The following is a 26,299-nucleotide window of genomic DNA, read 5'->3' on the forward strand; positions in this document are numbered from 1 at the left end:
AGAAGCTCCTCCCACTTCTCACAGCCTCCTCCAACTCTTAAAGTACTTATGATTGTGTCCCAGCCCACAGCCAACAGAGAAAACCATTGTGTCAAAGAGACAGCACCAAAAGGCAATACGAAGGTAAGGATAATAGCTGGGGATGGTAGCTGAAAAGGAAAAGCTCAGCACTCTAAAGAATGTAATGAGATTTGGCTCATATACTTAGTACTATATTATTAAATTTTTTGGCATCCTTAGGGGCACCTGAGTGGCTCAGCTGGTTAAATGTCTGACTTCTGATCTCAGCTCAGATCTTGATCTCAGGGTCTCAAGTTCAAGCCCTGTGCTGGGCTTCATGCTGGGTGTGGAGCCTACTTAAAAAATAATAATAATAAATTGTTTGGCATTTTTTAAAGATTTTATTTACTTATTTAAAAGACTGAGAATGAGTAGGGGGAGAGGCAGAGGAAAAGGGAGAAGCAGACTCCCCACTCAGCAGGGAGCCCAACAGGGGGGCCTAATTCCATGACCCCAAGATCATGAGATCATGACCTGAGCTGAAGACAAAGGGTTTACTGACTGAGTCACCCAGGCGTCCCTGTTTGCTTATCCTCCCTCTGCCCTTCCCCCTTCTCATGTGCTCCCTAATAAAATCTTTTTAAAAAAATACAAATAAAGCTGATTACTGACCACACGATGAGGGCTTTCCTACCTCTTGTCCCAGTGAAGTAGTACTAATTGATAAATTCATTGACAGGACACCATGGCAAAGAAGGTGGCAGTGATTGGAGCAGGAGTCAGTGGTCTGGTCTCTCTGAAGTGCTGTGTGGATGAGGGACTGGAGCCCACTTGCTTTGAGCAGACTGAAGATATTGGAGGGCTGTGGAGGTTCAAAGTAGGTGGGATCTTCATGTTTCTTGAACAGATTGTGCCTACAGATGGGTCTTATTGAGGGATTTTCTAAGCAACTTTGATCAAACTTATTTCATGCAGCTACACAGGAACTAAAGAAATAAACTGTCATCTCTCCCAGATCATTACTATCCTAACCCAGATAGTCAACCCAGGCTTGCAAAGGACCTTTTCTTATGGATCTTGACGCTGTCTTGCAGCCCACATTCTTGTGATTCTCAGAGCAATATACTAATATTGGAGAACATATTACAAAATAGAAGTGATGGGGATTCTTTTCAAGATGCCACTTCTGTTCCACTCATTGAGCGGATGCTTTTTCAGAGAGTGTGCTCTTATTACTACTGACTTAATTTTTCTCTGACAAATGAACCATGTTGGTTTGTTTAGCTTTACTAATGATACTGTAAAGTAACTGCTGAGGAACTCTTTAATGACATTATTAAATATATTCACTCAATTCATTCTACTAGCCAAACTATATTATTGATAATGCTATCCATTCATCAGCTTTTATATGAATATTAGAAAGATATGTAAACAGCTATATAGATTCATAATTATTCCCTCCCATAGTCTTCTGAGTTTAATTACTAGCTTGCCACCTCCTCAGTGTGAGATCTTGGGCAAGTAATTTACATCCCTGTGTCTTAGATTTCTAAGTGTAACTGAAATAATAATAGAAAGGTCTAATTATTTCACGGTGCTGTTTTGAAGATTAAGAGAGCTAATTCATGCAAAGAACTTAGAGTACAATAAATGTTGGCTACAATAACTATATATTTTATGCACAAGCAAACAGAAACTGAGGGAGGTTACGTAATTTCATCATAGTCATGCTGGAGGAACTAGCATTCAAACCCAGGTCTCTATGACTTCTTAACAGCTAATGTCCTACTTATAACCGTGTCCTAACTTGCATTTTCACTCAAAAAGTTTAAACAAGGGATCCCTGGGTGACGCAGCGGTTTGGCGCCTGCCTTTGGCCCAGGGCGTGATCCCGGAGACCCGGGATCGAATCCCACATCGGGCTCCCGGTGCATGGAGCCTGCTTCTCCCTCTGCCTGTGTCTCTGCCTCCCTCTCTCTCTCTCTGTAACTATCATAAATAAATAAAAATTAAAAAATAAAAATAAAAAGTTTAAACAAAAGTCCCAGCTCAGAACTCCAGAGCAACAACTTTAGGATGTGTATCAGGTACATCTAAGGGAGGGCTCGGACAGGTGAGAACACTCTAGACAGAAGCAAAAGGTTTGAATACACTAAAAGCAGACTCTGACATCAGCAGAGACCATCTGAAGGGCTCTGCCTACAAGCTGATCAATTAGGGGGAAAACACTACATCTAGCACATGTGCTTTGTGAGTTTGAACCTAATTTTATGCCAAAATGGATTTTCTAATCTTAGGTTTCTCAAATGCACATGACTATGAGACATACCTTGAGGGTTTTGTAAAGATACTTACCACTAAATCAATAAAATAAAGATACGCAACACCAGACCAGACTTACTGAATCAAAATCTTCTGAGGAAGGGAATCTATATTTAATAGGCGTCCCAAATGAATCCTATGATGAAACAAATTTGGCAAACTAATTGCACAAATACCAAATTAAAAAATCTATTCATTCAACTATGCAAACACAATCAGAGCTAATGATAGAGATGTTGATCCTTATATAAGACAGGTAACTTGCAGAGAAGAATCTGGAAAAACAGCTTGAATCACATTCATTTCTTACTAACAACTAATCATTAGAAACATTATAGCTTTTCTTGAAAGGGTGATATAATAAGGTAGTCATTCCTGTCTTAACCAAAGACGTTTTTTGTTGTTGCTGTTCACTCTAGGTGAACAACTCTAGGTGATCATATAGATTCCATTGGGTTTTCCCTCCTTGGGTGGATTTTTTGACCTAAGGAAGAATGTGAAGTTATAACAAATTTATATTTTTTTAAAAGATTTTTTATTTATTTATTAGAGAGAGAGAGAGAGAGACAGGCAGAGGGAGAAGCAGGCTCCATGCAGGGCACCTGACATGGGACTTGATCCAGGGTCTCCAGGATCATGCCCTGGGCAGAATGTGGCATTAAACCGCTAAGCCACCAGGGCTGCCCACAAATTTATATTTAATAATAAATGTGTTACTGTTTTATACTAATTTGGGACTTAAGATAAAAAATTCAAATGTCCATTACTTGATTATCATCAATTTGGCAACAGAAGAGGTGAGTTGTTTTGAGTGGTCTGTCAAAAATATGATTTGATGAATTCCAGGAAGTATTTTTTCTGCCCCAGAATATTTTTCCTGCTATCCTATTCCCAGTTCCCAGTGTCTAACATTTCAGAATTAGAGATACCTTCCTATGGGTTCAAAAAGAAAAGTTAGATTACAATTTGAATTAATTAAACCTTATTAGATATAAAATCCTTAAGTATATAATTTCCTGAAACCTGTCACAATATCACATTTCAAACCTCTCAAAACTATATTTAATAGAGAAACATAAACAATTTCCTAAACCCAAAAAAGACAAATAGTCTCTCTCCAGTGTGAAACTTACAGTATACAAAATTTCCCAGGCAGCTAATGGGGCCATGTGAAAGTCTTGATTACCAACAGACTGGGTTGCCAAAGAGAGAAGGTACTGAAAGGGATGCTTCCAGCTGCCACACCCACTCCCCCCTCTTCACCCCTCAGGCTTTCCCACTTCACTACTCTACCATACAGAATCAATTTGGAAAATAGATTATTCTTTCATTTCTATATTTACACACAATTCTTCTAAGGTCACTTAACATACTTAGTGCTGACAAGTTAAAACAAAATTTGAGAATCCTTGCCCCTACCCAGCTAAGAGGATGCTGAATTCTTTCAAAAGGTTTTCCAGCACCCCCTAGTGGCAGCTTTGGAACATGGGTAAGGTGGGTAATTAACGTATTTTTAGCACTTTTCCCCAATGGAAAAGTACTTGCCATGCGTCATCTTATTTTTTCTTCACAATACTCCTAAAATGTAGTGCCAGGGAGCAAGAACCCCTGTACCCTCAACAGCCCTTCTAGCTGGACTAAGAATCAAATTGACATAAGATTAACAGGAGAAAATCAAGTTTAAAAGGCATGTGCCCTGGGAATCCACATAGACATGGAAATTCTAAAGACAGGCAAAATGAGGTATATATGTCATTCTGAACTAAGGAGAAGGGGGTACGGTTCTGGGACTTCAGAGGAAAGAAATGAACTTCATGGGGTGATAGGAAAAGTAGACTCATTCTGATAGGTCACTCAGATAAAATTTATCTCTGTTAATAACCCTTATTCTAGGAAATACTCCCAATTCAGATTCTTCTGTGTTAAAGGAGAACAAAAGTTTCTCTTGAGCCAATAGAGCCTCAAGTGTCTTCAGGTCAAAATAATCCACATGACAAAGTGGTACATTTGAGGCCGTGGGGGGCCTGACCTGAACTCCTTCAGTAGGTATTATGATTATCCTCACAGACAAATGAAGAGGATGCTAAGTTTTGGAATGAACAAATCGTCCAGGATGGTGGAAAAGGCACAAAAATGAAGGTCTATAAGATTCCTGAGTCTGTACATTTGATCATCTTAGTGAGGCGTTAAGAGAGGAAAGCATACTCTTCCTCTAGCCGCTAACCACCTCTGCCTCCTTCATCATTCCTAATACCTGTGTGCATAGGAAAGTTACCAATATACATCATTTTTTGTTTGTTTTTTTTTTTTACATTTGGATATAACTATATCTTTTCCCAGCTACATGTACTCAATATTCATATAATCTATATAATCTTTTAATTAATCTTCACATAATATTCTTTAAATGTCTCTCCATCTTGGTTTCCTTCCTGTAGATTGGATCTGAAATTTCACTTTCTCTCTTAAAATGTGACTCCCCCAAGATATTCCAAAACCAATATTCCAAACCAATTTATCTTTACAACATATATATTTTTCAGAACCAAAGAGGTACTTAGCATTGCTTTAGATAATGGGGAATGAATTAGACACAGTCACTACCCTCGAAGAATTTATAATCAATTGGTCTAACAGTTGCCCACCATGACTTATGCTACACTTGGCCCGGACAGTCCACCTTATTAAAATAAATTTTGTGTTACATTAGCTTTTTTTGCATTTGCAAAACTAAAGCTATCATTCATACCATTATATTCACATGATTTATCTCATTTTATACTTAAAATACTCTTTTATATTATTTATTGTTAATTTCAACTTAAATATAAGAAAACCAAAGGGAAGTGGCTTACCATTAGTGACTAATAAATGGCAATTGACAGGTCTTAAAACTAGCCACAATATTGAAACATAAGAAGGTTCTCTATCAGGCTTTGTCTCACCTAACTCCAATCATTCTCACTGATTTTGGGATCAATTAAAAATTCTGAACCTTTTTTATTAGAACCACTGATGATCTGGGTCACTATCATTCTATCCTTTTGAAACTGAATTTTTAATCCTATTGATAGGAATTCACATTTGTGCATGTTAAATAGTATTTAGTTGGTTTTGTTCTTGGTCAAGAAATGTTTATTTGAAATTTCAATTCTGTCAATTCTTTTTCAATTCTTCCAATTCTATGCTTTGGGTATACACAAATTTGATCACCTATATTTATCTCCATCAAAGTTTTTGACTCAAATGTTGAAAATAGGGAGATAAAAATGTGAAACAGACACATAAGGTATTTCCAAATGGAACTTCCCACATGACACCGTCTCTGCACTGATCCAAACATGCACTTCTGTTTTTCCTATGGCTCAGTCTTTCTTCTGTTTCAAGTGGCCTGTTCTTTTTTTTTTTTTTTTATAGAAAGAGAGAGAGGTCAAGGTGGGAGGGGCAGAGGGAGAAGGAGAGGGAATCTTAAGTGGGCCCCATGCTCAGTGAGAAGCCCCATGAGGGGCTTGACCTCATGACCCTGAGATCATGACCTGAGCTGAAATCAAGAGTCAGATATTTAACCGACTGAGCCACCCAGGTGCCCCAAACGACTTGTTCTTCTAAACAGCACATACTGCTCACTTAAAGTTTAACATTATACAGGACTAATGTAGGGGCAGAAAAGTTTTCCCCCCTTCCCTTCTAGGTTCTTTGGCTGGCTTAATAAATTAATATAAGACAGAGTGACAGGATAAAAGGTACAAACATTTAATAACATATATTATCAATTATGTACATGGGAGAGACCCAGAAAAACTGAGCAAATCCCTGAAGTAGTTATCACCTTAAATACCACCTTCAGCTAAAGACAAGAGAAGAAGTTGAGGGTGGGGAGTCAGTTACCAGAGGTGACCAGGTGACCAGGAAAAGCAGTAAGGGTAAGGTTGTTGTGCATATTTAAGTCACTGCCTTCTCCTTTGGTAGAAGTTTCTAGACAGACTCATCCCCTTCATCCTGGTACCTCCAGGGAGACACTCTTACAAGTGATTTCCCTTCTACATGTCAATATCTCTTACAAAAGGGTACCTTCTGGATCCCTGGCTGGCTCAGTGGTTTAGCACCTGCCTTCAGCCCAGGGCGTGATCCTGGAGTCCTGGAATCAAGTCCCTCGTCGGGCTCCCTGCATGGAGCCTGCTTCTCCCTCTGCCTGTGTTTCTGCCTCTCTTTCTCTCTGTGTGTGTCTCTCACGAATGAATACATAAAAAATCTTTTTTAAAAAAGGGGCGGGGGTAACTTCTACTCAGTTTTCAGAGCTTCCCCTAAGTTTGCTGTTTCTTAAAAATAGCCAGTTTAAAATAATCCCCATGCCAAATAGATATATTCTAGGGTGGCAAATTCTGTTCCTCTTCACTGGTTTAGAACAAACAGCCACTTTTTCTCCAGAAGAGATGACTGCCTTTCCCTCATTTTATTATCATTGATCAAAGCCAGAGATCTAGGGAAATATCAGTGTAATGGAAAGACAACAGAATGCAATGACAGTCTAATAAACATAGTGATTCCCAGTTCATGTGCAAGGAGCACTTCTAAAATACAGATATCTGGGCCCAAACCAGATCTACTTGGAGGTTATATATTTCAAAGCTCCCCTGAATTCTTATAATGCAACTAGTCCACTGAATGGCATTTGGGAACCATAATTTTGATCCTGTCTATAGGACAAGAACATAAAAGTAGTTTTAGTCACACTCATTTCAAGAGGAGATAGATATAAAGTCCACCTGAAAGAGTAAAAATTTGGAATGATAGAATTATTTTTTATTTAAATTCAATTAATTAACATATAGCATATCATCCAGTTACTCCATTCCCCCACCCCCTACCCTCCAACAACCCTCAGTGTGTTTCCTATGGTTAAGAGTCTCTTACGGTTTGTCTCCCTCTCTGATTTCATTTTTCTCTCCCTTCCCCACGATCCTCTGTTTTGTTTCTTAAATTCCACGTATGAGTGAGAATTGACGGAATATTTTGAAAGAAACACAATTTTACTATTTCAAACCGTTTAGAGTAACTAGCCATGAGAACAAAATATTGATTGGTAGAGGTCAATATAATAATGCTTCACAGGAGCAGTGCCTGGGTGGCTCGGTCAGTTGGGCATCTGCCTTTGGCTCAGGTCATGATCCCGGGGTCCTGGGATCCAGCCCCTTACTGGGCTTCCTGCTCAGCAGGAGAAGCTCAGCTTCTCCCTCTCCCTCTGCTGCTCTCCCTGCTTGTACACAATCTGTGTGTGTGTGTGTGTGTGTGTGTTTGTCAAATAAATGCATAAAATCTTTTTTAAAAATGCTTCACAATGAAAATGACCAATTTATAGGTTTTTGTAATTCCCATTCGTAATAAGTGAATCTGTTTTCAATCTATAAGCTTGCTCCTTCTGGCAGATTAAATATTACCCTTATAATCTTTCTTAAACTTAGATTAGTTTTTATAACCTTTTTATTTTTATAGAGTCAAAGAGTAACTTCCTTCTAACCTTTGATCAAAAGATTGTAAATTCTAAATCAGTGCTGTCTGAACTACTTTGATTTTACTACATAGTCTTCTGACATTCAGAAAATTCTATATTAGGAAAATATTTTATCATATGATGATTTATCTTAAACAGAAAAATTGTAGCAAATTCTATCTGTTAGGAAATTCAGGTTATTTATCAGTATTTGTGCTTAAATATAATTTTTAAGCACTGCTTGGATTTTTTTTTAAGTGGCCTCCACACCCAGTGTGGAGCCCAAAACGGGGCTTGAACTCAAGACTCTGATATCAAGACCTGAATTGAAATCAAGAGGCAGACACTTAACTAACTGAGCCACCCAGGTGTCCCTGGCACTGCTTGTATTTTAAATAAATATATGTTACATTCATCTGTTTTGAAAGCTGTGTCTTCTGTCTCTGTCTTGGTTGACAGAAAAGCCTCTTATCTTAATCTGTCTCTACCTTTCCATCCTCAAATCCCGAATGCATTTTTATTCAATGTAATAGTAAGGTCCCTAGAGATAGGAACTGTGTCCTGTTTGCATCTTGTCCTTAACTCCAAGTTCAGAGCTTGGACAGGAGAGATACTTGATATGTATTTTGTTTTTTAATAGAATTATTCTCCCTTTATAAGCTTCAGCAAAAACCAGTTTCACCCAGATTTGTCTAAATACATAGACATCTGCTTCAGCTAACATAGGAAGAAGCACATGTAAAAACAAAGCTTTTTTGACAGCTGTATACCAATCAACCATAATAAATATTATTACTTGATCTTCAGGAAAAAAATTGTGATGTCATCATCAATTGTTGACAGATTACACCAGTATAACTCCCAAAGAAGAGTCTTGCCCAGACTCTGAAATTACTGTAGGAGCTCAAGCATAAAAGTAGTTCTTCTCATCACTCCAGGTGCCCTTAAAATTGACCTGACAGGGGTGCCTGGGTGGCTCAGTCAGTTAAGCCTTCAGCTTGGGTCATAATCTCAGATACCTGAAACTGAACCCCGCAGGAGGCTCCCTGCTCAGTGGGAGTCTGCTTCTCCCTCTCACTCTCCCTCTATTCATTCTCTCTCTCTCTCTCTTTCTCTCAAATAAATAAATAGGATTTTTAAAAAAATAAAATTGACCTGACAGGGGAGCCAACCACATTCCATAGCCACTTTATTGGTGCTTGATAACACTAATGTGCAAGCTATAGTATAACAATCTTAGTTTAGCTATTTCAAATCTATGACTGGTTTAGTAAGATTAACCCTCATGACCTATAATAGTAGCAACAGAGGCAAACATGTGTTGCGCACTTATTTAAAGACAGGTGTGGTGTTAAGCACTTTAATCTCAGCCTGATAACAATTGATCAATGTTATAATTATTAATGAACCCCATTTTATAGGAGAAACTGAGGAAATTGACTTATATAATTTGCCCATGGCTATAAAGCCATTAAAGGTGGTAGAATCAGGATATCAACCCAGTCTGACTCCAGGGTTCTTATGTTTAACTCTACTCTGTACCACTTATAAAATTATCTGGTCTTGAGGGAAAAAAAATTGGTATTTCTTTGCCTCATGAAATATAGTTGACCATTGAACATCACAGAGGTTGGGGTGCTGACCCCTGCACAGCCAAAAATCTATGTATAACTTTTGGGTCTCCCAGAACATAACTACTAATAGCCTACTGTTGACCAGAAGCCCTACTGATAACATAAACAGTCAATTAACACAAACTTTGTAGGTTATATATTGTTACATACAATATTCTTACACTAAAGCAAGCTAGAGAAAAGAAAATGTCATTAAGAAAATCCTAAGTATTGGGATCCCTGGGTGGCGCAGCGGTTTGGCGCCTGCCTTTGGCCCAGGGCGCGATTCTGGAGACCCGGGATCGAATCCCACATCGGGCTCCCGGTGCATGGAGCCTGCTTCTCCCTCTGCCTATGTCTCTGCCTCTCTCTCTCTCTCTCTCTCTCTCTCTCTCTGTGACTATCATAAATAAATAAAATTTAAAAAAAAGAAAATCCTAAGTATTATACAGTAAAACATCTGAGTATAAGTGGACCCACTCATTTCAACCCCATGTTGTTAGGAGGTCAACTATATTTCCAAGTTTGAGAATTTGGTTGGATAAGAAAGTCAGATACTTTATCTTACCAAGGACATTGTACTTAACCATGTTAAAACATCCAGAAATAGTTTACGTATCAGTTTGACTCTAGTATTATGCAATTTGAAGCTAGTATTTGAACATTAAAACACCATTATTTATTCATCCAGAGTTCAGGGTCATTGTATCTTGATGTATGAGACAGAAACTACTTCATGTTCTAATACAAACTCCTTTAGCATTCAAACACTTACATACCCCTAACACCACACACCAAATTCTAATCACCTAGAAAGCTGGCTGACCCTAATCTGACTAGCTTTTATTAAGCCACCTGAAACTTTAACAACAGTATCATCTGAGTCTAGATTCAGGACTAGAGAAGGTAAATTCATCAGTCATATTCACATTCAAAATGGCATTTGACTCCTGGTCTATAGTAAGCATGAATGAATGAATGGATGAGTGAATGAACAAGAAAGAGAGATAGAAGGAATGTATGAGGGAGGAGGATCCTTATAAACATAGACTTAGGTTAGCAAGTATTCTACATGCTACTCTTAAATAACATCATCTGAACACATTGTTTTAGTTTTAGTAACTCATATTGGTATTAATAATCCTGATATTCAGTGAGGCCCAATGCACATAAAGAGTTTTGCTGATAAAAAAGATGCAGTATTCCAGTTTACTCTTTTGTAAGTCTTTGAAATCAAATACAACTTCTTGTACAGAAAATTCAGGTGTGATGGTGAATGTGCTCGTGTCTGTTACCTTGGTGTCCAAGATGCTACCCTCGCTTCCTTCCTAGTACCACAGTGAACAAGGAGCTGTAACCAATGGCATGACTGAAGCTTGTAGCTTCCTTCATAACACAGACAATAACAATCGAGCATCAGTACATCCCTATTTTAGAGATGAGAAGATGGAAATTCAGTGCACTGACTGATCCTGACCCACACAGCCTAAAGAGAGATGTCTAACTCCATAGACCAGGCCCTTTGTGCTAGTTCTGGCTGCCTCCTTCACTGCTGCCAAAAATCTAAGAAGCCTAAAGATTTGGCAGGAACATAATGATTCTTTATGAATAATGATGAGAGAAAAACATAAGCAATTGATTTATTATGGTGGCAGGACTAGAGTATTTCCTTTCCTTTATTTACTATTCTGTGGAAAAGATACGTGCTGTTTATGTAACATAGAGTAACATATTCCAATTAATTTATGAGTTCCTGGGATCCCTGGGTGGCTCAGCAGTTTAGCGCCTACCTTTGGCCCAGGGCGCGATCCTGGAGACCCGGGATCGAGTCCCACATCGGGCTCCCAGGACATGGAGCCTGCTTCTCCCTCCTCCTGTGTCTCTGCCTCTCTCTCTATGTGTATCATAAATAAATAAAACTTTAAAAAAATTTATGAGTTCCTGCAACCCTTCCCTTTCTTTATACTGCACCCTAACATTGAGCCATAATAGCAAAGATACTTGGCCTGGATTACACTTTAGTCTCTGCATATGCAGAAGCATTTATTGAGGACTTCCTGGGTGGCATTATTTAAATTTTCTTATGCAAGCCTCTTTGATAACATGCTGACTTCAGAAACATTGAATCACTGTACTTATAAAATTTAAGATAAAGAACATTATCTGTATGCAGAGTGCTTAGAGGCAACTACAAACTGAACCACAGCATGTGCTACCTCCAGTTTTATCAAAGCATACTTGCTAACATTTAGATTTAAGTTTAAGATTTGATTGGTACTAGTGCTGTTCACTTTTATCACTTGAGGAAGGTTGATTTGCATTAAGCATAAAATGAAGTGGGGTATTCAAATTAAGATTGAAAACCTGCCCCTAGAAGTATTCATTTTAATTGAAATTCTCCCTTATGTTTTCTGACCAATGCTCCAGAGTTCATTGGTTCTCAAAGAAGTGGAAGGTGGGTATAGTCTCCCCAGGGGGATTTTCAGAATGGGGCTAATCATCACAATGGCTGGCACTAAGTAGATAGAGAATGGGAATACTGAATATCCTGCATTGTGCCAAAAGGAGGATTGTCCCCACTCCCAATCCCACCAATGACAATAGCCTGGCCAGGGAGCAACAGTGGAGAGCCCCAAGTAGACCCTATCACACAGGATGCAGGAGTAGAGACTGCACCTCATCACCCATACACTGCAGTCATTCTATAGCAATGAAAGATTAACATATCACCCAAGGGTTAGATTTGGAAGAGGAATAAAACATCAAGGAATTGTTTTAAATGTAAGATGATTCTCACCCTTTTTGATTTGATTTTTTAGGAAAATGTTGAAGATGGCCAAGCAAGTATCTATCAATCTGTCATCACCAACACCAGCAAAGAAATGTCCTGTTTTAGTGACTTTCCAATGCCTGAGGACTTTCCAAACTTCCTGCACAATTCTAAGCTCCTGGAGTATTTCCGGATTTTTGCCAGAAAGTTTGATCTTCTAAAATATATCCAGTTCCAGGTATTGTATTTTGGGTAGAATGGTTTTCTCTAAATATTTTCAGCTCACACTTAAATAGAAAAGTTACTCTGGTAATGAAAAAAATTGTGGGGGATCCCTGTGTGGCTCAGCAGTTTAGCGCCTGCTTTCGGCCCAGGCCATGATTCTGGAGTCCCGGAATCGAGTCCCACATCGGGCTCCCTACATGGAGCCATCTTCTCCCTCTGCCTGTGTCTCTGCCTCTCTCTCTCTCTCTCTTTCTGTGTGTGTGTGTGTGTGTCTCCTGAATAAATAAAATCTTAAAGAAAAAATAAATTGTGAATAAAACAAAGTATTTCAATCCAATTCTTTACTGAAAGATAAGAACATGATACAAAACCCAAAAAGTACTGTCACTACCCCTGATATTATAGATCTATACACACTGGCAGAAGAGGAAAACCACCTGTTAAAATTTAAGGTTTGAATAATGATGATATTGATGATGAAACTGCTCTTATACTAATATCTAAACTACTGCAGGCTCTTAGCCTCATTTCCCTTCAGAGGACAGAAGGAAAAAACTCAAACTATTTCATTTTTGGATCTTCTCTGTAGAAATAGAATTTCTGAGAAAAATGTACCAAATAAGCTCACAGTTCTCCATTCATTTATTTCATAGGCCTGTAGAAACTATTTTTTGTATTTTGTTGGGGGGCATGATACTTTCTCTGACAACATAAGGATGACTGGATCTTTTTTGAAAAACAATTAGAACTATCTTTCCTATGCTCCTTCCAAAACAAATAATCAACAAGAAGAAAACAATATTCTCACTAAACATGCTGAATTTTTATCAATAACCTACACTCTGAAAACTAGTAACTGTGCTTAGGAAATAAAATTAACTTTTATCTCTGAATAAGTAACTGTTAGTAGAGCTTATTTTTTGTAACACATCTCATTTTCTCAGCAATTTCAGTTTTGTTCTAGGTTTGTATTATATTGATTTATAATAGCTGATTGTGGGTGGAAATCTATATTTGTAAATACCATTAAAATGCATCTAATGGGGATGCCTGAGTGGCTCAGTGGTTGAGCATCTGCTTTTGGCTCAGGGCGTGATCCGGGAGTCCTGGGATTGAGTCCTGCATCAGGCTCCCTGCAGGAAGTCTGCTTATCCCTCTGCCTAAGTCTCTGCCTCTCTCTGTGTCTCTCATTAATAAATTTTTTAAAAGTCTTTTAAAAATGCATCTAATGTAGTTTTCCTCATTTCCTGGTGGATCCATCCTATGAATAACAGATTTTTTTTTTACACCAGAAGCTTTTATAGGTCTTTGTCCACTTGACTACCAATTTACTTAATAGATATATTGCCCTGCTATGGTATGTAATTTATATAATCTGTTCTTTGAAAGATCGGGTTAAACTTGCAAGAGAGCTTATTTATTGTGTTACTGCTGTTGGGTTTCCTGGAAGTTAGAGAGGGGTTAGGAACACTCATTTCCATTATTGGTCTCTGAGTTGATATAAGCCATAAGATGTTAGGGCCCCACTCAACCTGTAAAAGTCTCCATTGGATTTCTAATAACCTCTGAAGATGTTGGTTCTTAAATCACATTTTGAATAGCAATAATTTACAGTACTTTAGCTAATCTACTCTCCTAAACTGCAAATCTGAAATGTTCACTCTCACCCAAAAATACCCAGACATTTTATAGTCTTTTCACAAGCTTTACACTAATGGTCCATATATATTTTTTAGTTGAAACAGCCTCAATTCCCATTAATGGGATTCTGACAATGTGCCACACACTATGCAAGGTGCCTCACATGAAGCATCTTCTCTAATACAGAGTCTGCACAGTAGTAGGCACATAAAAGTTTCTTAATAATACTGTGTGATCATTTGTATGATGAAGATGTGTTCTATATCTTGCTCAGACTTTGTCTTTCTTTTGTGTGTCTCTCTCAAGTCCTTATTCAGTCCTTAACAGACTGATTCCCATGGCTAAGTACCATATTCTTGGTAGCTCCCTGCCAAAGAAGAATGAGAAGGGGACACTTAACAGTCTTTGCCTTAAGTAGCTTGAACTGGGGATTCAAATGGAACCTAGAGTCACACATTGCACTCTACCTATTCCCACTCCCAAGGTACTGGGTGAAGCCCTTGTTATGCCAGAGTAATGCTCAGTGATGCCTTCTCTGTGTTCATTCAAGACAACAGTCCTCAGTGTGAAAAAACACCTGGATTTCTCATCCTCTGGCCAATGGGAAGTTGTTACTGAGAGGAACAACAAGAAGCAAAGTGCTGTCTTTGACGCAGTTATGGTTTGCAGTGGCCATCACATCCTCCCTCACATCCCACTGGAGTCATTTCCAGGTGAGACCTTTGGAGATTCCCAGCCTTTCAGAGTAGGTGTCGTTGGGGAAGAAAAACTTTCCTCCATACTTCAACATTCTTTTGGCTAGTCTGAGTTAAATTAACATGAAACAGATTACTAGGAAAAAATAAAATTCAAGTGTGTCTGGGTGGCTCAGTCAGTTAAGAGTCTGCCTTTGGCTCAGGTCATGATCCCGGGGTCCTGGGATCAAGCCCCTCCTCAGGCTCCCTACTCAGTGAAGTCTGCCTCTCCCTCTCCCTCTGCCCCTCCTCCCTCATGTCCTCTCTCTCTTTCCTTCTCTCTCTCAAATAAATAAATAAAATATTTTTTAATTTTTAAATAAAATAATGCATACAGTGACTTGATAAGAATATGCGGCCAACAGGCAGTCAGGCAATTGAGGTTTGTGTGTCATTCAGAATGAATGACATTAGCTCAGAGCTAATGAGAAGGGGGTAGGGGTTGGGGACTATAAAGGGAAGGAAGACAATTCACAGGAAGATGAAAAAGGGTAAATGTTCGGTAAACTCATGTTTACTGGGCCACTCAGAAAGAATGAGACACAGAGAGGAGTATTAACAAACAGACCCTATCACCTCACCTAGTTCATGTTATACTGTAGTTATCTATGGTGTCAGCTCCCTTCCTAGAGCAGGTCCTCCATCTAAATTCTTTTAGGCAGTTAGGAGGGAAGTCAAAGGCTTTTCTGAGCCTTTTGTTTCTTAAAAATTATTAGCCTAAAATAATCCACGTTCCAAGGAGACACATTTGAGGCGATTGCTTCCCTACAGTGTCCAGGCATTTTATATGCAGATTGGATTGACAAGCAGAATTAACTACTGCAACTGGGCATAACATTAAGATCTGGATAGAGCTATAAAGATGAAAGTCTCCACATTCCAACTTTGTTTCTATTGACCTCTTTGGGTCTTCATGACACAGGGACTTCAGCCTATTTCCTCCAAAGTTACTAAATCTTCCCCAGAATTCCAGAGAATTTTCACCCAACAGAGGGGTTCTCTGTTGGAGAGGCCCTCATAGCCATGTATCTATCTTGTCCTTTATCTATCCTGCCAAACGCTGTTACTTTGTTGTGTCCTTGGAGACTTTTCCTCAGAGCCATGCCTACAGACAGGGTTATTGAGGAGATTCCCTGGGAATAAGTGCTCCTACAGGACCATGATGGGTACAGAGAGAGAAGAGGAGAGGAGTACAGACAATGGAACCCCACACGTGTCTGTCCTGGTACCTCCCAGCCCCTTCCCTCAGAGAGCATACTTCCTTCTCAAGACCCTCAGAGAAACATTTAATACAGTGGTTCACAGTCCAAGCCTCACATTCAAACCACCTGTGGAACTTCTAATATCCTAATGACCTTCAAAATTCAATTGGTATAGGTAGGCCTAGATCAATTAGGGATTGCTCAAATGATTTTAATATGTAGCCAGGCATGAGATCTTCTACCCTTAAGCAGTGATTCTTAAAAATAATCCCTTGGAGGGCTTTTAAAACCACAACTTGCTAGGCTCCATCTCTGACATTTCCAACTCAGCAGATATGGCATCACGAAGCTGAGAATTTGCATTTCCAACAAGTTCCCAGGTTCCAACTAATAATGCTGGCCAAATGACCACACTTGGCGAACTAATGACCTAAAGGTTCTTTCAAGCCACTCACCATCAAAGACAAATACTTTAATAAAGTCATATTTTCCTGGGAAAGAGACAGAGAGGCTTATCTTCAAAATGGCTTATCCAATAAGTTACTGACTCACTGCACTGTGGAAACCAACCTTCAAATTCTATGTGCCTGGTTTTTCTTTATTTTAATTTTCGTTTGCTTTTGCAAAATAAGAATGATATTCTAATTATTACACAACTATAATAAAAGCACTTCACAATATGTCCAAAAACACTTAAAAGAATACATGTGCTATGTGATATTAAACTATCATTGTAGGAGCACCTGGGTGGCTCAGAGGTTGAGCATTTGCCTTTGGCTCAGGTGTGATCCTGAGGTCCTGGGATCGAGTCCCACATCAGGCTTCCCATGGGGAGCCTGCTTCTCCTTCTGCCTATGCCTCTACCCCTCTCTCTGTGTTTCTCATCAATAAATAAATAAATTATTTTTAAAAAAATAAAGTACCATCACACAGTCCAAAATTATATAATGAGTAGTTGGAAGCCAGCATCTGTCTCTGCTCTAATCATCAAAACCATTTACTTTTTTTAATAAATATGAAAGCTGCAGGCTCTGAAATCAACTCTTTTGGTCCTGTTCCATATGCATACACTAACATTTCTCATATACTTTATTGAGTTTGCCAATCAGCCTTGCCATTGTAACTGTCTTAAGAGGGGAAGAGGCAAAACAAATAATTGACTCTGGAAAAAGAAAAGCTGTTAATGCACTTTTATTGAAATTAACATAGTTCATGGACTTCTCTCTTCTTCTCCTTGAAGGTATCGAGAGGTTCAAAGGCCAGTATTTGCATAGCCGCCAATACAAGCACCCAGAGGGATTCGAGGGGAAACATATCCTGGTGATTGGACTAGGGAACTCGGCCTCAGATATTGCCGTTGAGTTGAGTAAGAAGGCTGCTCAGGTGCGATGCTCTCTGCTTATTTTGTACCATGGAGGAGAGAAAGGAGGAGGGGTATATTGGAAAATCCCAGCCATATAACCAATGCTTCATTACTCATTAATTGGTTGGTTGGTTGGTTGGTTGGTTGGTTGGTTAGTTGGTTGGTTATTTGGTTACTACAGTGTGGTATCATAAAAAATCTGGAAGTCAGGAAGCCAAGGTTTACCTCCCAGCCCTGCCACTTATCAGCCATGTAACCTAGAGCAAGTCTTTTACTTCTCTGAGCCATACATGTGATATGTCATCAACACAGTAGATTCCTCCCTAAAGGGACAATGCCTTGATTTAAACAGCATTCCTGTTTGCTTACCAGGTATTTATCAGCACCAGACATGGTTCCTGGGTCATGAGCCGTATCTCTGAAGATGGTTATCCCTGGGACATGGTGTTCCACAGCCGGTTTAGGTCCATGCTCCGAAATGTCCTGCCACAAACAATTCGAAAATGGATTATGGAACAGCAGATGGATCGGTGGTTCAACCATGAAAATTATGGCCTTGAGCCTCAAAACAAGTAGAGTTCTTTTGCTTTTTTATGGTATACTCATTGGTAAGCAAGGTTATCAGAGGTACCTCTTTATAAAGAGCCAAATTGCTAACATGGTATTTCAAACTACAACCCAGGAGTATGAGTATCATAGACATCCTAGAATTTGAATTCCATATTTGTTCTGTATATCTTTTAAAAATTAAATACTTAAGAAGATGAGGTATAAATATTTTGAACGTTTTTATGGCTGAATAATATTCCATTTTGTACACCACATCTTTTGTATCCATTCATCAGTTGATGAACAGTTAGGTTGCTGCCATATTTTAGCTATTGTAAATAATGCTGCAATGAACATGAGGATGCATATGTCTTTTCAAATCAGTGTTTTCATTTTCTTTGGGTAAATACCTAGTAGTGGAATTACTGGGTCGTATGAATTCTATTTTTAATTTTTTGATGAACCTGCACACTGTTTTCCACCGTGGCTGCACCAATTTGCATTTCCACCAACAGTGCATTAGGGTTCCTTTTACTACACATCCTCACCAATACTTGTTATTCCTTGTGTTTTTGGTTTTAGTAATTCTGACAGGTGTAAAATGATATCTCATTGTGGTTTTAATTTGTCTTTCCCTGATAATTAGTGATGCTGAACATCTTTTCATGTGTCTGTTAGCCAACTGTGTCTTCCTCAGAAAAACATCTATTCAGGTCTTCTGCCCATTTTTAATTGGATTACTCAGCCATAAAAAAAGAAATGAAATCTTGCCACTTGAAACAACATGGATGGGCCTAGAGGATATATGCTAAGTGAAATAAGTCAGAGAAAGACAAATACCATATGATTTGATTCATGCATGGAATTTAAGAAATAAAAGAAACAAACAAACAAACAAAACAGACTCTTGAATACAGAGAATAAACTGATGGTTACCAAAGAGGAGGTGAGAGGAGGGATGGATGTAAGAGACAAAAAGAATTAAGAGTACACTTATCTTGATGAGTATTGAGAAGTGTATAGAATTGTTGAATCACTATATTGTACATCTGAAACTATTATAACACTGTATGCCAATTAAACTTGAATTTAAAAAAAAAAACAAGTTAAAAAAAAAAAAAAAGAAATATTATGAGCTACTCCAGAAAGCAGAACTTAGATTATAGGAAGAAGTCCCTAATACCCAAAGCTGTCCAACAGTGGAAAAGATTGCTTTAAGAGATTGCAATCTTCCTTTCAAAGGGGTGTGGTGGGAAATGTGTTCTGAATTCTCCATGTGATAACTCATGCTTTGCTAATTCTGTACGCCATAAGGGTTCTTCCCATGAGCAGATTTGAGAACATATTCATCATCTCTTTGCCAAAAAATAAATCTCTACTAAGCTCAAAGTTATATATCACTTATCTTATAAACACAAGAAAACAGTATGAATGTTTATTTTTCTTTAGTTGATAACAGGCTCCTTCCCTTTAAAAAATACAAAAACAGAAGAACTTTGGAATCTTTCAACAAATGCCGTGTGACTGCTTAGTTCTGAGATCTGATACATGAGGCATGTATTGTCTTATTTTAAAAAAAAATGGTTCTCAAATCTACAAAAATGGGCATTTCAGAAATACAACCAGACCTCATCACCCATGCTATGACATACAGAAACTCCATGGATATTTGGGATCAACAAATATCCCCAAACTTAACTTTATGCATTAGATTTTACACTGACTGGTCTTTATACTGGTCCCTTAATAAGACTTTCAAAACTAATGGGGATTTAACAAAATTTTCCTTTCTAATATATGATCAGATACAGATTAAATGGAGCAACAAGATAATTAAAGGTAGATATCATAAAACAATAGTGGAAACATTAATGGGATGACAATGACTAGAATATTCAGGGATTGACCATAGGTACTGGTATTTAAGCCCTCGGGGATGCCTCCTTTTATGAAATCTCTTTTACCTACATCACCTACATGTTTTCTCTTCTGTGTTGAGGGGAGAGATTTGTGACATGACAATGAAGTTAGATAGTAAAGTTTGGGGTAGGCCAACTAATCAAGTTAGAAAGTTTTATGGATATTTGAGAAACTACTTTATTCAAAGAGCCAACCTCATAAAATATCAAGAGAGTTTCAAGATTCTTCATTAGATGTTCCCTCTAAGAGTTTTCTTCTGGGCATTTCAGATATCTTATGAAAGAACCTGTACTAAATGATGATCTTCCAAGTCGTATACTCTATGGAACCATCAAGGTGAAACCAAGAGTGAAAGAGCTCACAGAAACTTCTGCCATCTTTGAAGATGGAACAGTGGAGGAAGAGATTGATGTCATTGTCTTTGCAACAGGATATACTTTCTCTTTTCCCTTCCTTGAAGATTCACTTGTTAAAGTAGAGGATAAAATGGTCTCGCTGTATAAATACATGTTCCCTCCTCAACTGGAGAAGTCCACTCTGGCATGCATTGGTCTCATCCAGCCCCTAGGTTCCATTTTCCCAACTGTCGAACTTCAAGCTCGTTGGGCTACCAGGGTCTTCAAAGGTATGTGAATGGGCAAGTGAGGAGCTGAGGGTTTTATTCCTGATGGAGTTTGCTCAATAACGAGTTTAGGTATGGGCACTGCCAGTAAGAAATTTGCCAACCTTAGGCTGCGCTTGAGAAATTAACATGCTAAAAAATTAGTGGGGAATTTGCAAAATAACAAATACAGAGATAAAATAATAACAAGAATGATAATAAAGATCTACAATCATCTCTTTAAAATATTAGAAAGTTCAGAGAATTTCAATTACCATAAAACTAAGTACATATTATCCTATCCTGGAATCATGAGAGAATAGTTGAGAAGCAAAAGTTCCATGACTCATGGTTTTACCTATATGATGTTTATAAATTCCTCTGTGCAAATCTAGAGACCCATACAATAACTCCAAATTAACTCTTAATACATTAAGAATCTCAGTCTCACAGAACCTTACAAAGTTATAAAGTTATTGAAAGGTTTCTGTCTAAGTAACTATATAGCACTTTGCATTCCTCAGAAGGCTATTATCTCCCTGACCCCAGGGTTCAATTCAGCTCAAACAAAACTCATTGAATACCTATCCTTGTGATGGAACCTGGTAGGATAGAGAGCAATTTAAACAGATCATTTCCAGGTATTAAGACAAATGCTTTGTAGAGGGATGCATGGAGTACATGAGAAGACAAGGGTGCTTTGCAGTAGCAGAGTGGAATAAAGGAGGGCATATGGTCCAGGAAAACTTGCTAGATGACCAGGTTTCTCAGATGCAGAAAAAGGGAATCACTTAAACCAAAGCATAGAGGCACGATGGATATGGAGAAATACAAGTTATTTGACATTCCCGTAACATGACATGTGAGGCAGAGGAGGGTGAGAGATCATTCTTTCAGGAGAAGAGCCAGGACATGGGAGCCTTGGAAGACATGCTAAGAAGCTTACAATATAAAACATAAGTTGGCTCTTTCCACATCTGGCCACACATAAAATCATCTGGTGGACCTTTGGGGACCATGGTTAAGTCTGGCCTAGGGACAGACCTAGAATCTCCATTTTAAAAAGCTCTTCAGACAGAGGACCCAATGAAAGGTAAGCAAGGAATAGACATTATCAGATTTACATTTTCAATAGATTATTTCGGCATTAATGTGGAAGATAGATTTGAAATGAGAAAAGAATGGGGTCTCTGAGATCAGTGAGAAGGCCACTACACTGCAAGGCTCTGCTGACACATGGTATAGCTGAGCCAGGCAAAGAGACAAAGTGGAGAAGACAATAGAAATGTGAGAAATAGTTAGGGATAAAATCTGCAGGACAGAATGATCGGCTGAATGTAGAGCATCTGAGAGGAGTAGGGAGGAATCACAGATGACTTGCAGATCTCTGGCCATGGGAACTGGATGGACAGCAGGGCTCTGAATAGAGAGAGGACACGTTGGGGATCCCTGGGTGGCGCAGCGGTTTGGCGCCTGTCTTTGGCCCAGGGCGCGATCCTGGAGACCCGGGATCGAATCCCACGTCAGGCTCCCGGTGCATGGAGCCTGCTTCTCCCTCTGCCTGTGTCTCTGCCTCTCTCTCTCTCTCTCTCTCTGTGACTATCATAAAAAAAAAAAAAAAAAAAGAGAGAGAGGACACGTGGAAGAAGATGCAAGTCCGACCAGGAGGGCTTCAGTGATGGGCTCGGTTTTTATCTCATTGACTCTAGTATGTCTGATAACTAGCTGTATCTAGAGGAAATGGACCATTTCAACATGTCTAAGAATACCTGTAGACAGGGATGGAATCTTAAGCACACAGTAATAACTCCTGCATTAATCTACCTTCTCTGTCCCCGCTGCTCCACTTCACCGCCCCACCAGGTTTACTTCAACAGCCTCTTTTTTTTTTTTTTTTTTTTTTTTTTTTTTTTTTTTTTTTTTCAACAGCCTCTTAACTGGTCTCACTTCCTTTTTTTTTTTTTTTTTTTTTTTTAATTTTTTTTTTTAATTTATTTATGATAGGCACACAGTGAGAGAGAGAGAGGCAGAGACACAGGCAGAGGGAGAAGCAGGCTCCATGCACCGGGAGCCCGACGTGGGATTCGATCCCGGGTCTCCAGGATCGCGCCCTGGGTCAAAGGCAGGCGCCAAACCGCTGCGCCACCCAGGGATCCCGGTCTCACTTCCTTTAAACTCACTTACCTAGAGCCCATTTTCCAAAATTCACCAGCTAGAAGGATCTTTCTAAAGAGCAAATCTGATCTTGTTACCACCTGCAGAAAACCCTCCCATGGCTTCCCATCACATTCAGAATAGAGCTCAAGCCACCTGGCAAGGCTTCCAGCTCTTCAGGCTGGCCTTCCTTCTCTAGCCTCTTTTCTCACTCCCCCTCAGAGTTCATGCTGTAGCCCATGCTCCCCTTGAGGGCAGCATAACATAGAACTCAATAAGAGAGGCACACCCTGGAGTCCAACAACACTGCAGTCCTGACTGGCATAACATGGGTAAATAGCCAGAGTTTAATTGTAGGAATCAACTACTATAAAAAGCAATGATATTGAATCAAACCCACTACTCAATCCAGCCTTTTATTTCTAGGCTTGTGTACCTTGCCCTCAGGGAGCACTATGATGGCGGACATTATCAAGAGGAATGAAAAAAGAATAGATCTGTAAGAATTTTTCTTTAATTCTTTACATAAAGCAGTGTTTCTCAAAGTATAGTGACCTAACTACCCTCAAACCCTACTTAGCCATTTCTTAAAAATGCAAGTTCTGGGATCCCTGGGTGGCGCAGCGGTTTGGCGCCTGCCTTTGGCCCAGGGCACGATCCTGGAGACCCAGGATCGAATCCCACGTTGGGCTCCCGGTGCATGGAGCCTGCTTCTCCCTCTGCCTGTGTCTCTGCCTCTCTCTCTCTTTCTCTCTCTCTCTCTCTGTGAGAAAAATAAAAATTTTTAAAAAAATGCAAGTTCCTGGATCACAACCCAGACTAACTGAATTGGAACCTCAGGATGAAACTGGAAATTTGTGCTTTTATGTTCTCCCTAGGTGATTTATATACATACTAGTTTAAGAACCAACTATATGAAGATAGAATTTTTACCAAATTAGGACTTTTTTTGGACTTAATTTTATTTCAGTTTTGTATGATGCCCGTGTTAGATTCCCTATCTTCTCAGGCTGCCCACTCTCTGTGGGGAGAGGGGAAATGGGATGAGAACAGCAGTAGTGATAGTGGCCCGAGTGTCTCTGAAAAGCTAGCTGGGGGATGTCCTATCAAAGTAAATTAGGAGTTGGTGTGAGATGAAAGTAGATGTATGCTTTGTGATAGGATAGAATGGGGTGCAATAGTGATCATGCACCCTTGGACAGTAGACTTGGGGGCCTGACATCACACATAGGAGGTGTCTCATGGTCAAATTCTAATTAATCTAATATTTATTGAGCAGCTCTTATATGCCAGCCAGAGTGCCAACTGCTTTAATAATTTAACAAGCAAATACTAAGCAAGACATTGAGCTAAGCTTTCATCTGTGTTAGCTCATGAATTTTTGCAGCTTGACTAATTTGTACTTGCCTAGAGAACTGAAGCCACTTACTAAATATCAAATAATAATCATGGTCATAAACTTTGTCACATCCCTAGAACTTCCATGAATTCATGGCTATTTATTTTACAGCCTACTCTCAATCTGAGATCTAAGCCTTCTGAAGAAATAAGCTCACACCTTCCACCAGAGATTGATTCAAACCTCATTTATTCATTCATCCCTTCATTGTTCCAACATCTATCGAGCACCTACTGTTTTATGTAACTTAGAACATTTTGTGAATCTACCCTTTTGCACTTTCTTCATTAAGGTTTGGAAAGAGCCTGAGCCAGACATTGCAGACCAATTACGTTGACTACTTGGACGAGCTTGCCTTAGAGATAGGTGCGAAGCCAGACCTCCTGTCTCTCTTGTTAAAAGACCCCAAACTTGCTGTGAAGCTCTACTTTGGACCCTGCAACTCCTACCAGTACCGCCTCATTGGGCCCGGGCAGTGGAAGGGGGCCAGGAGTGCCATCCTCACCCAGAAACAAAGGATACTGAAGCCTTTAAAGACACGGGCACCAAAAGCTTCAAGTGATTTCCCTATTTCCTTCCTGTTGAAAATTCTGGGGCTTCTCGCTATTGTTGTGGCCTTTTTTTTCAGCTTCAATGGTTCTAATCCATCAGCATAAAGTTGACTTTAGTGTCAGTCAGTTCCCTTAAAAAAGAAAAAAAAAACTAAAAAAAGGAAAAATACAAAATCTAGATTCTATATTTCAGAGTTGGGAGGAGCAGAGAGAGGTTGCTGTAGAGAATTCAAAGAATTAGGTCCGGGTAAAACACCAAAATGGTGTCATGAAAGTTCTTTGCCATTTCACTTTTCCCTCAAGTTCACCAGACTCTCCAAAAGGACAATTAAATAGCACTGGCTACATAGTACTGCCAGCCCCATGGAAGAGGGCTGTGTGGAAAAAAATAGAAATATGCAGAAGGAAAAACAAGCTCCATGGTTGAAAACATTGGAAAATTTCAATGGTGGGTAAATATTTAAACTCCTGCATGATGTTCTTGATAGTCTTCTTACTTGGACTGTATTTGGTAACAAACCTCTCAGGTGTTAGGTCATGCTCCATTTGGTTAGCAAGGAATCACTCAAAAGTCCTGGCATAGGGATCCCTGGGTGGCGCAGCGGTTTGGCGCCTGCCTTTGGCCCAGGGCGCGATCCTGGAGACCCGGGATCGAATCCCACATCGGGCTCCCGGTGCATGGAGCCTGCTTCTCCCTCTGCCTATGTCTCTGCCTCTCTCTCTTTCTCTCTCTGTGACTATCATAAATAAATAAAAATTAAAAAAAAAAAAAAGTCCTGGCATAAAAAATGAGAAGCTAGACTCAGAAATTGATGGCAATGATCGCAAGACTCCTGAGCTTCCTGGTGAAAGCTAAGCCAATAGCCACATTTCTTACATTTTGATAGAAACACAGCTGTAAACATACCAAACAGCTATATACATATTTAGTACTTATCATAGACCAGACATTGTGCTAAATACACATCATATGTTTTAACTTCATTTAAATCTCACAATAATTCTCCAAGATGTGTGAGGCTATTCTACCCATTTTACAGATGATGAAACTGAGACTCAGAGCAGTTGTGTAACAAGCCCAAGACCATACAGCTGGTCTTGTCATGGAGCTGGGATTGGAACCCAGTTTTGCTTGATTCTAGAACTGCAGATCATAACCTTTACCCAGAATATACTTATTTACAAAAACCCTTATTATTGATAAGGTACTTATTAACAGTTATTATATTTGTAATCATATATATGTTGCTTTTGGAAGAACTTAATACAGATAACAGTATTCTTCTTGCAAATATAATCAATTAATTGTATTCATAATACTTGTTTTATAGACCAGCCAGATCTAAAAAGCATTTGAAGGAATTTACAATGAAAACTTATACAAGAACATTTAAGATAATCATTGGCATTTTGAAAAAACAAGCATCAAGGAAGAAGTATATGTCCCAAGTAGATAAAAAGTATTATAATAATTGAGCCTTGTATTTAGCTCTAACCTTAAAAATAACCAATGCAAAAAGTGAAACAATATTTAATCTCTGTCATTTGATAAAAGGAAGCATAGCAGTTTGTTAGGAGACATATATTCTTGGAACTGAAATCTAAAAAACATACAAGCAATTCAACATCAACAGATATTGAGCAACATAATAAACATTTGGTTTATCAGTCTACTACAGTCATTCTCTCCATGAACTGTGCTTTGGGAAATAAACTATGCCCTAAGCCCAAGGCCTTCTGAAGAGGGAAAAAGTCAGAGAT

At 39.0% G+C, this 26,299-nt stretch overlaps 1 protein-coding gene and 1 long non-coding RNA gene across 2 annotated transcripts in view; one reads left to right on the forward strand and one right to left on the reverse strand.

Moving 5' to 3' along the window:
- Positions 1-25,311, forward strand: FMO2 (flavin containing dimethylaniline monoxygenase 2). The gene is made up of 9 exons (XM_072830591.1): positions 1-123; positions 740-877; positions 12,249-12,437; positions 14,616-14,778; positions 17,242-17,384; positions 17,737-17,936; positions 20,103-20,458; positions 23,015-23,087; positions 24,280-25,311. Exons 1-9 carry the CDS (start codon positions 49-51, stop codon positions 24,641-24,643), a joined length of 1,701 nt encoding a protein of 566 aa, XP_072686692.1. The 5' UTR covers positions 1-48; the 3' UTR covers positions 24,644-25,311.
- The window catches only part of LOC140635658 (uncharacterized), a 155,437-nt gene continuing 146,321 nt past the window's right edge, over positions 17,184-26,299 (reverse strand). Inside the window, exons 4-5 of the long non-coding RNA XR_012033012.1 lie at positions 17,734-17,847; positions 17,184-17,396 (exon numbers count right to left, since the gene is read on the reverse strand). This is a non-coding gene — a long non-coding RNA (uncharacterized lncRNA). The remainder of the gene's footprint in view (positions 17,397-17,733; positions 17,848-26,299) is intronic.

Source organism: Canis lupus, chromosome 6 (genome assembly GCF_048164855.1).
Source record: "Canis lupus baileyi chromosome 6, mCanLup2.hap1, whole genome shotgun sequence".
In the NCBI taxonomy this organism is placed as follows: Eukaryota; Metazoa; Chordata; class Mammalia; order Carnivora; family Canidae; genus Canis; species Canis lupus.

What these genes read in the sequence shown, in the direction of transcription:
- FMO2 (XM_072830591.1), top strand. Translation starts at nt 49, where the DNA reads ATGATTGTGTCCCAGCCCACAGCCAACAGAGAAAACCATTGTGTCAAA. An exon ending in CACCAAAAGGCAATACGAAG is followed by an intron (nt 124 to 739) that starts GTAAGGATAATA and finishes ATTCATTGACAG; the next exon opens with GACACCATGGCAAAGAAGGT. An exon ending in AATGAAAAAAGAATAGATCT is followed by an intron (nt 23,088 to 24,279) that starts GTAAGAATTTTT and finishes TTCTTCATTAAG; the next exon opens with GTTTGGAAAGAGCCTGAGCC.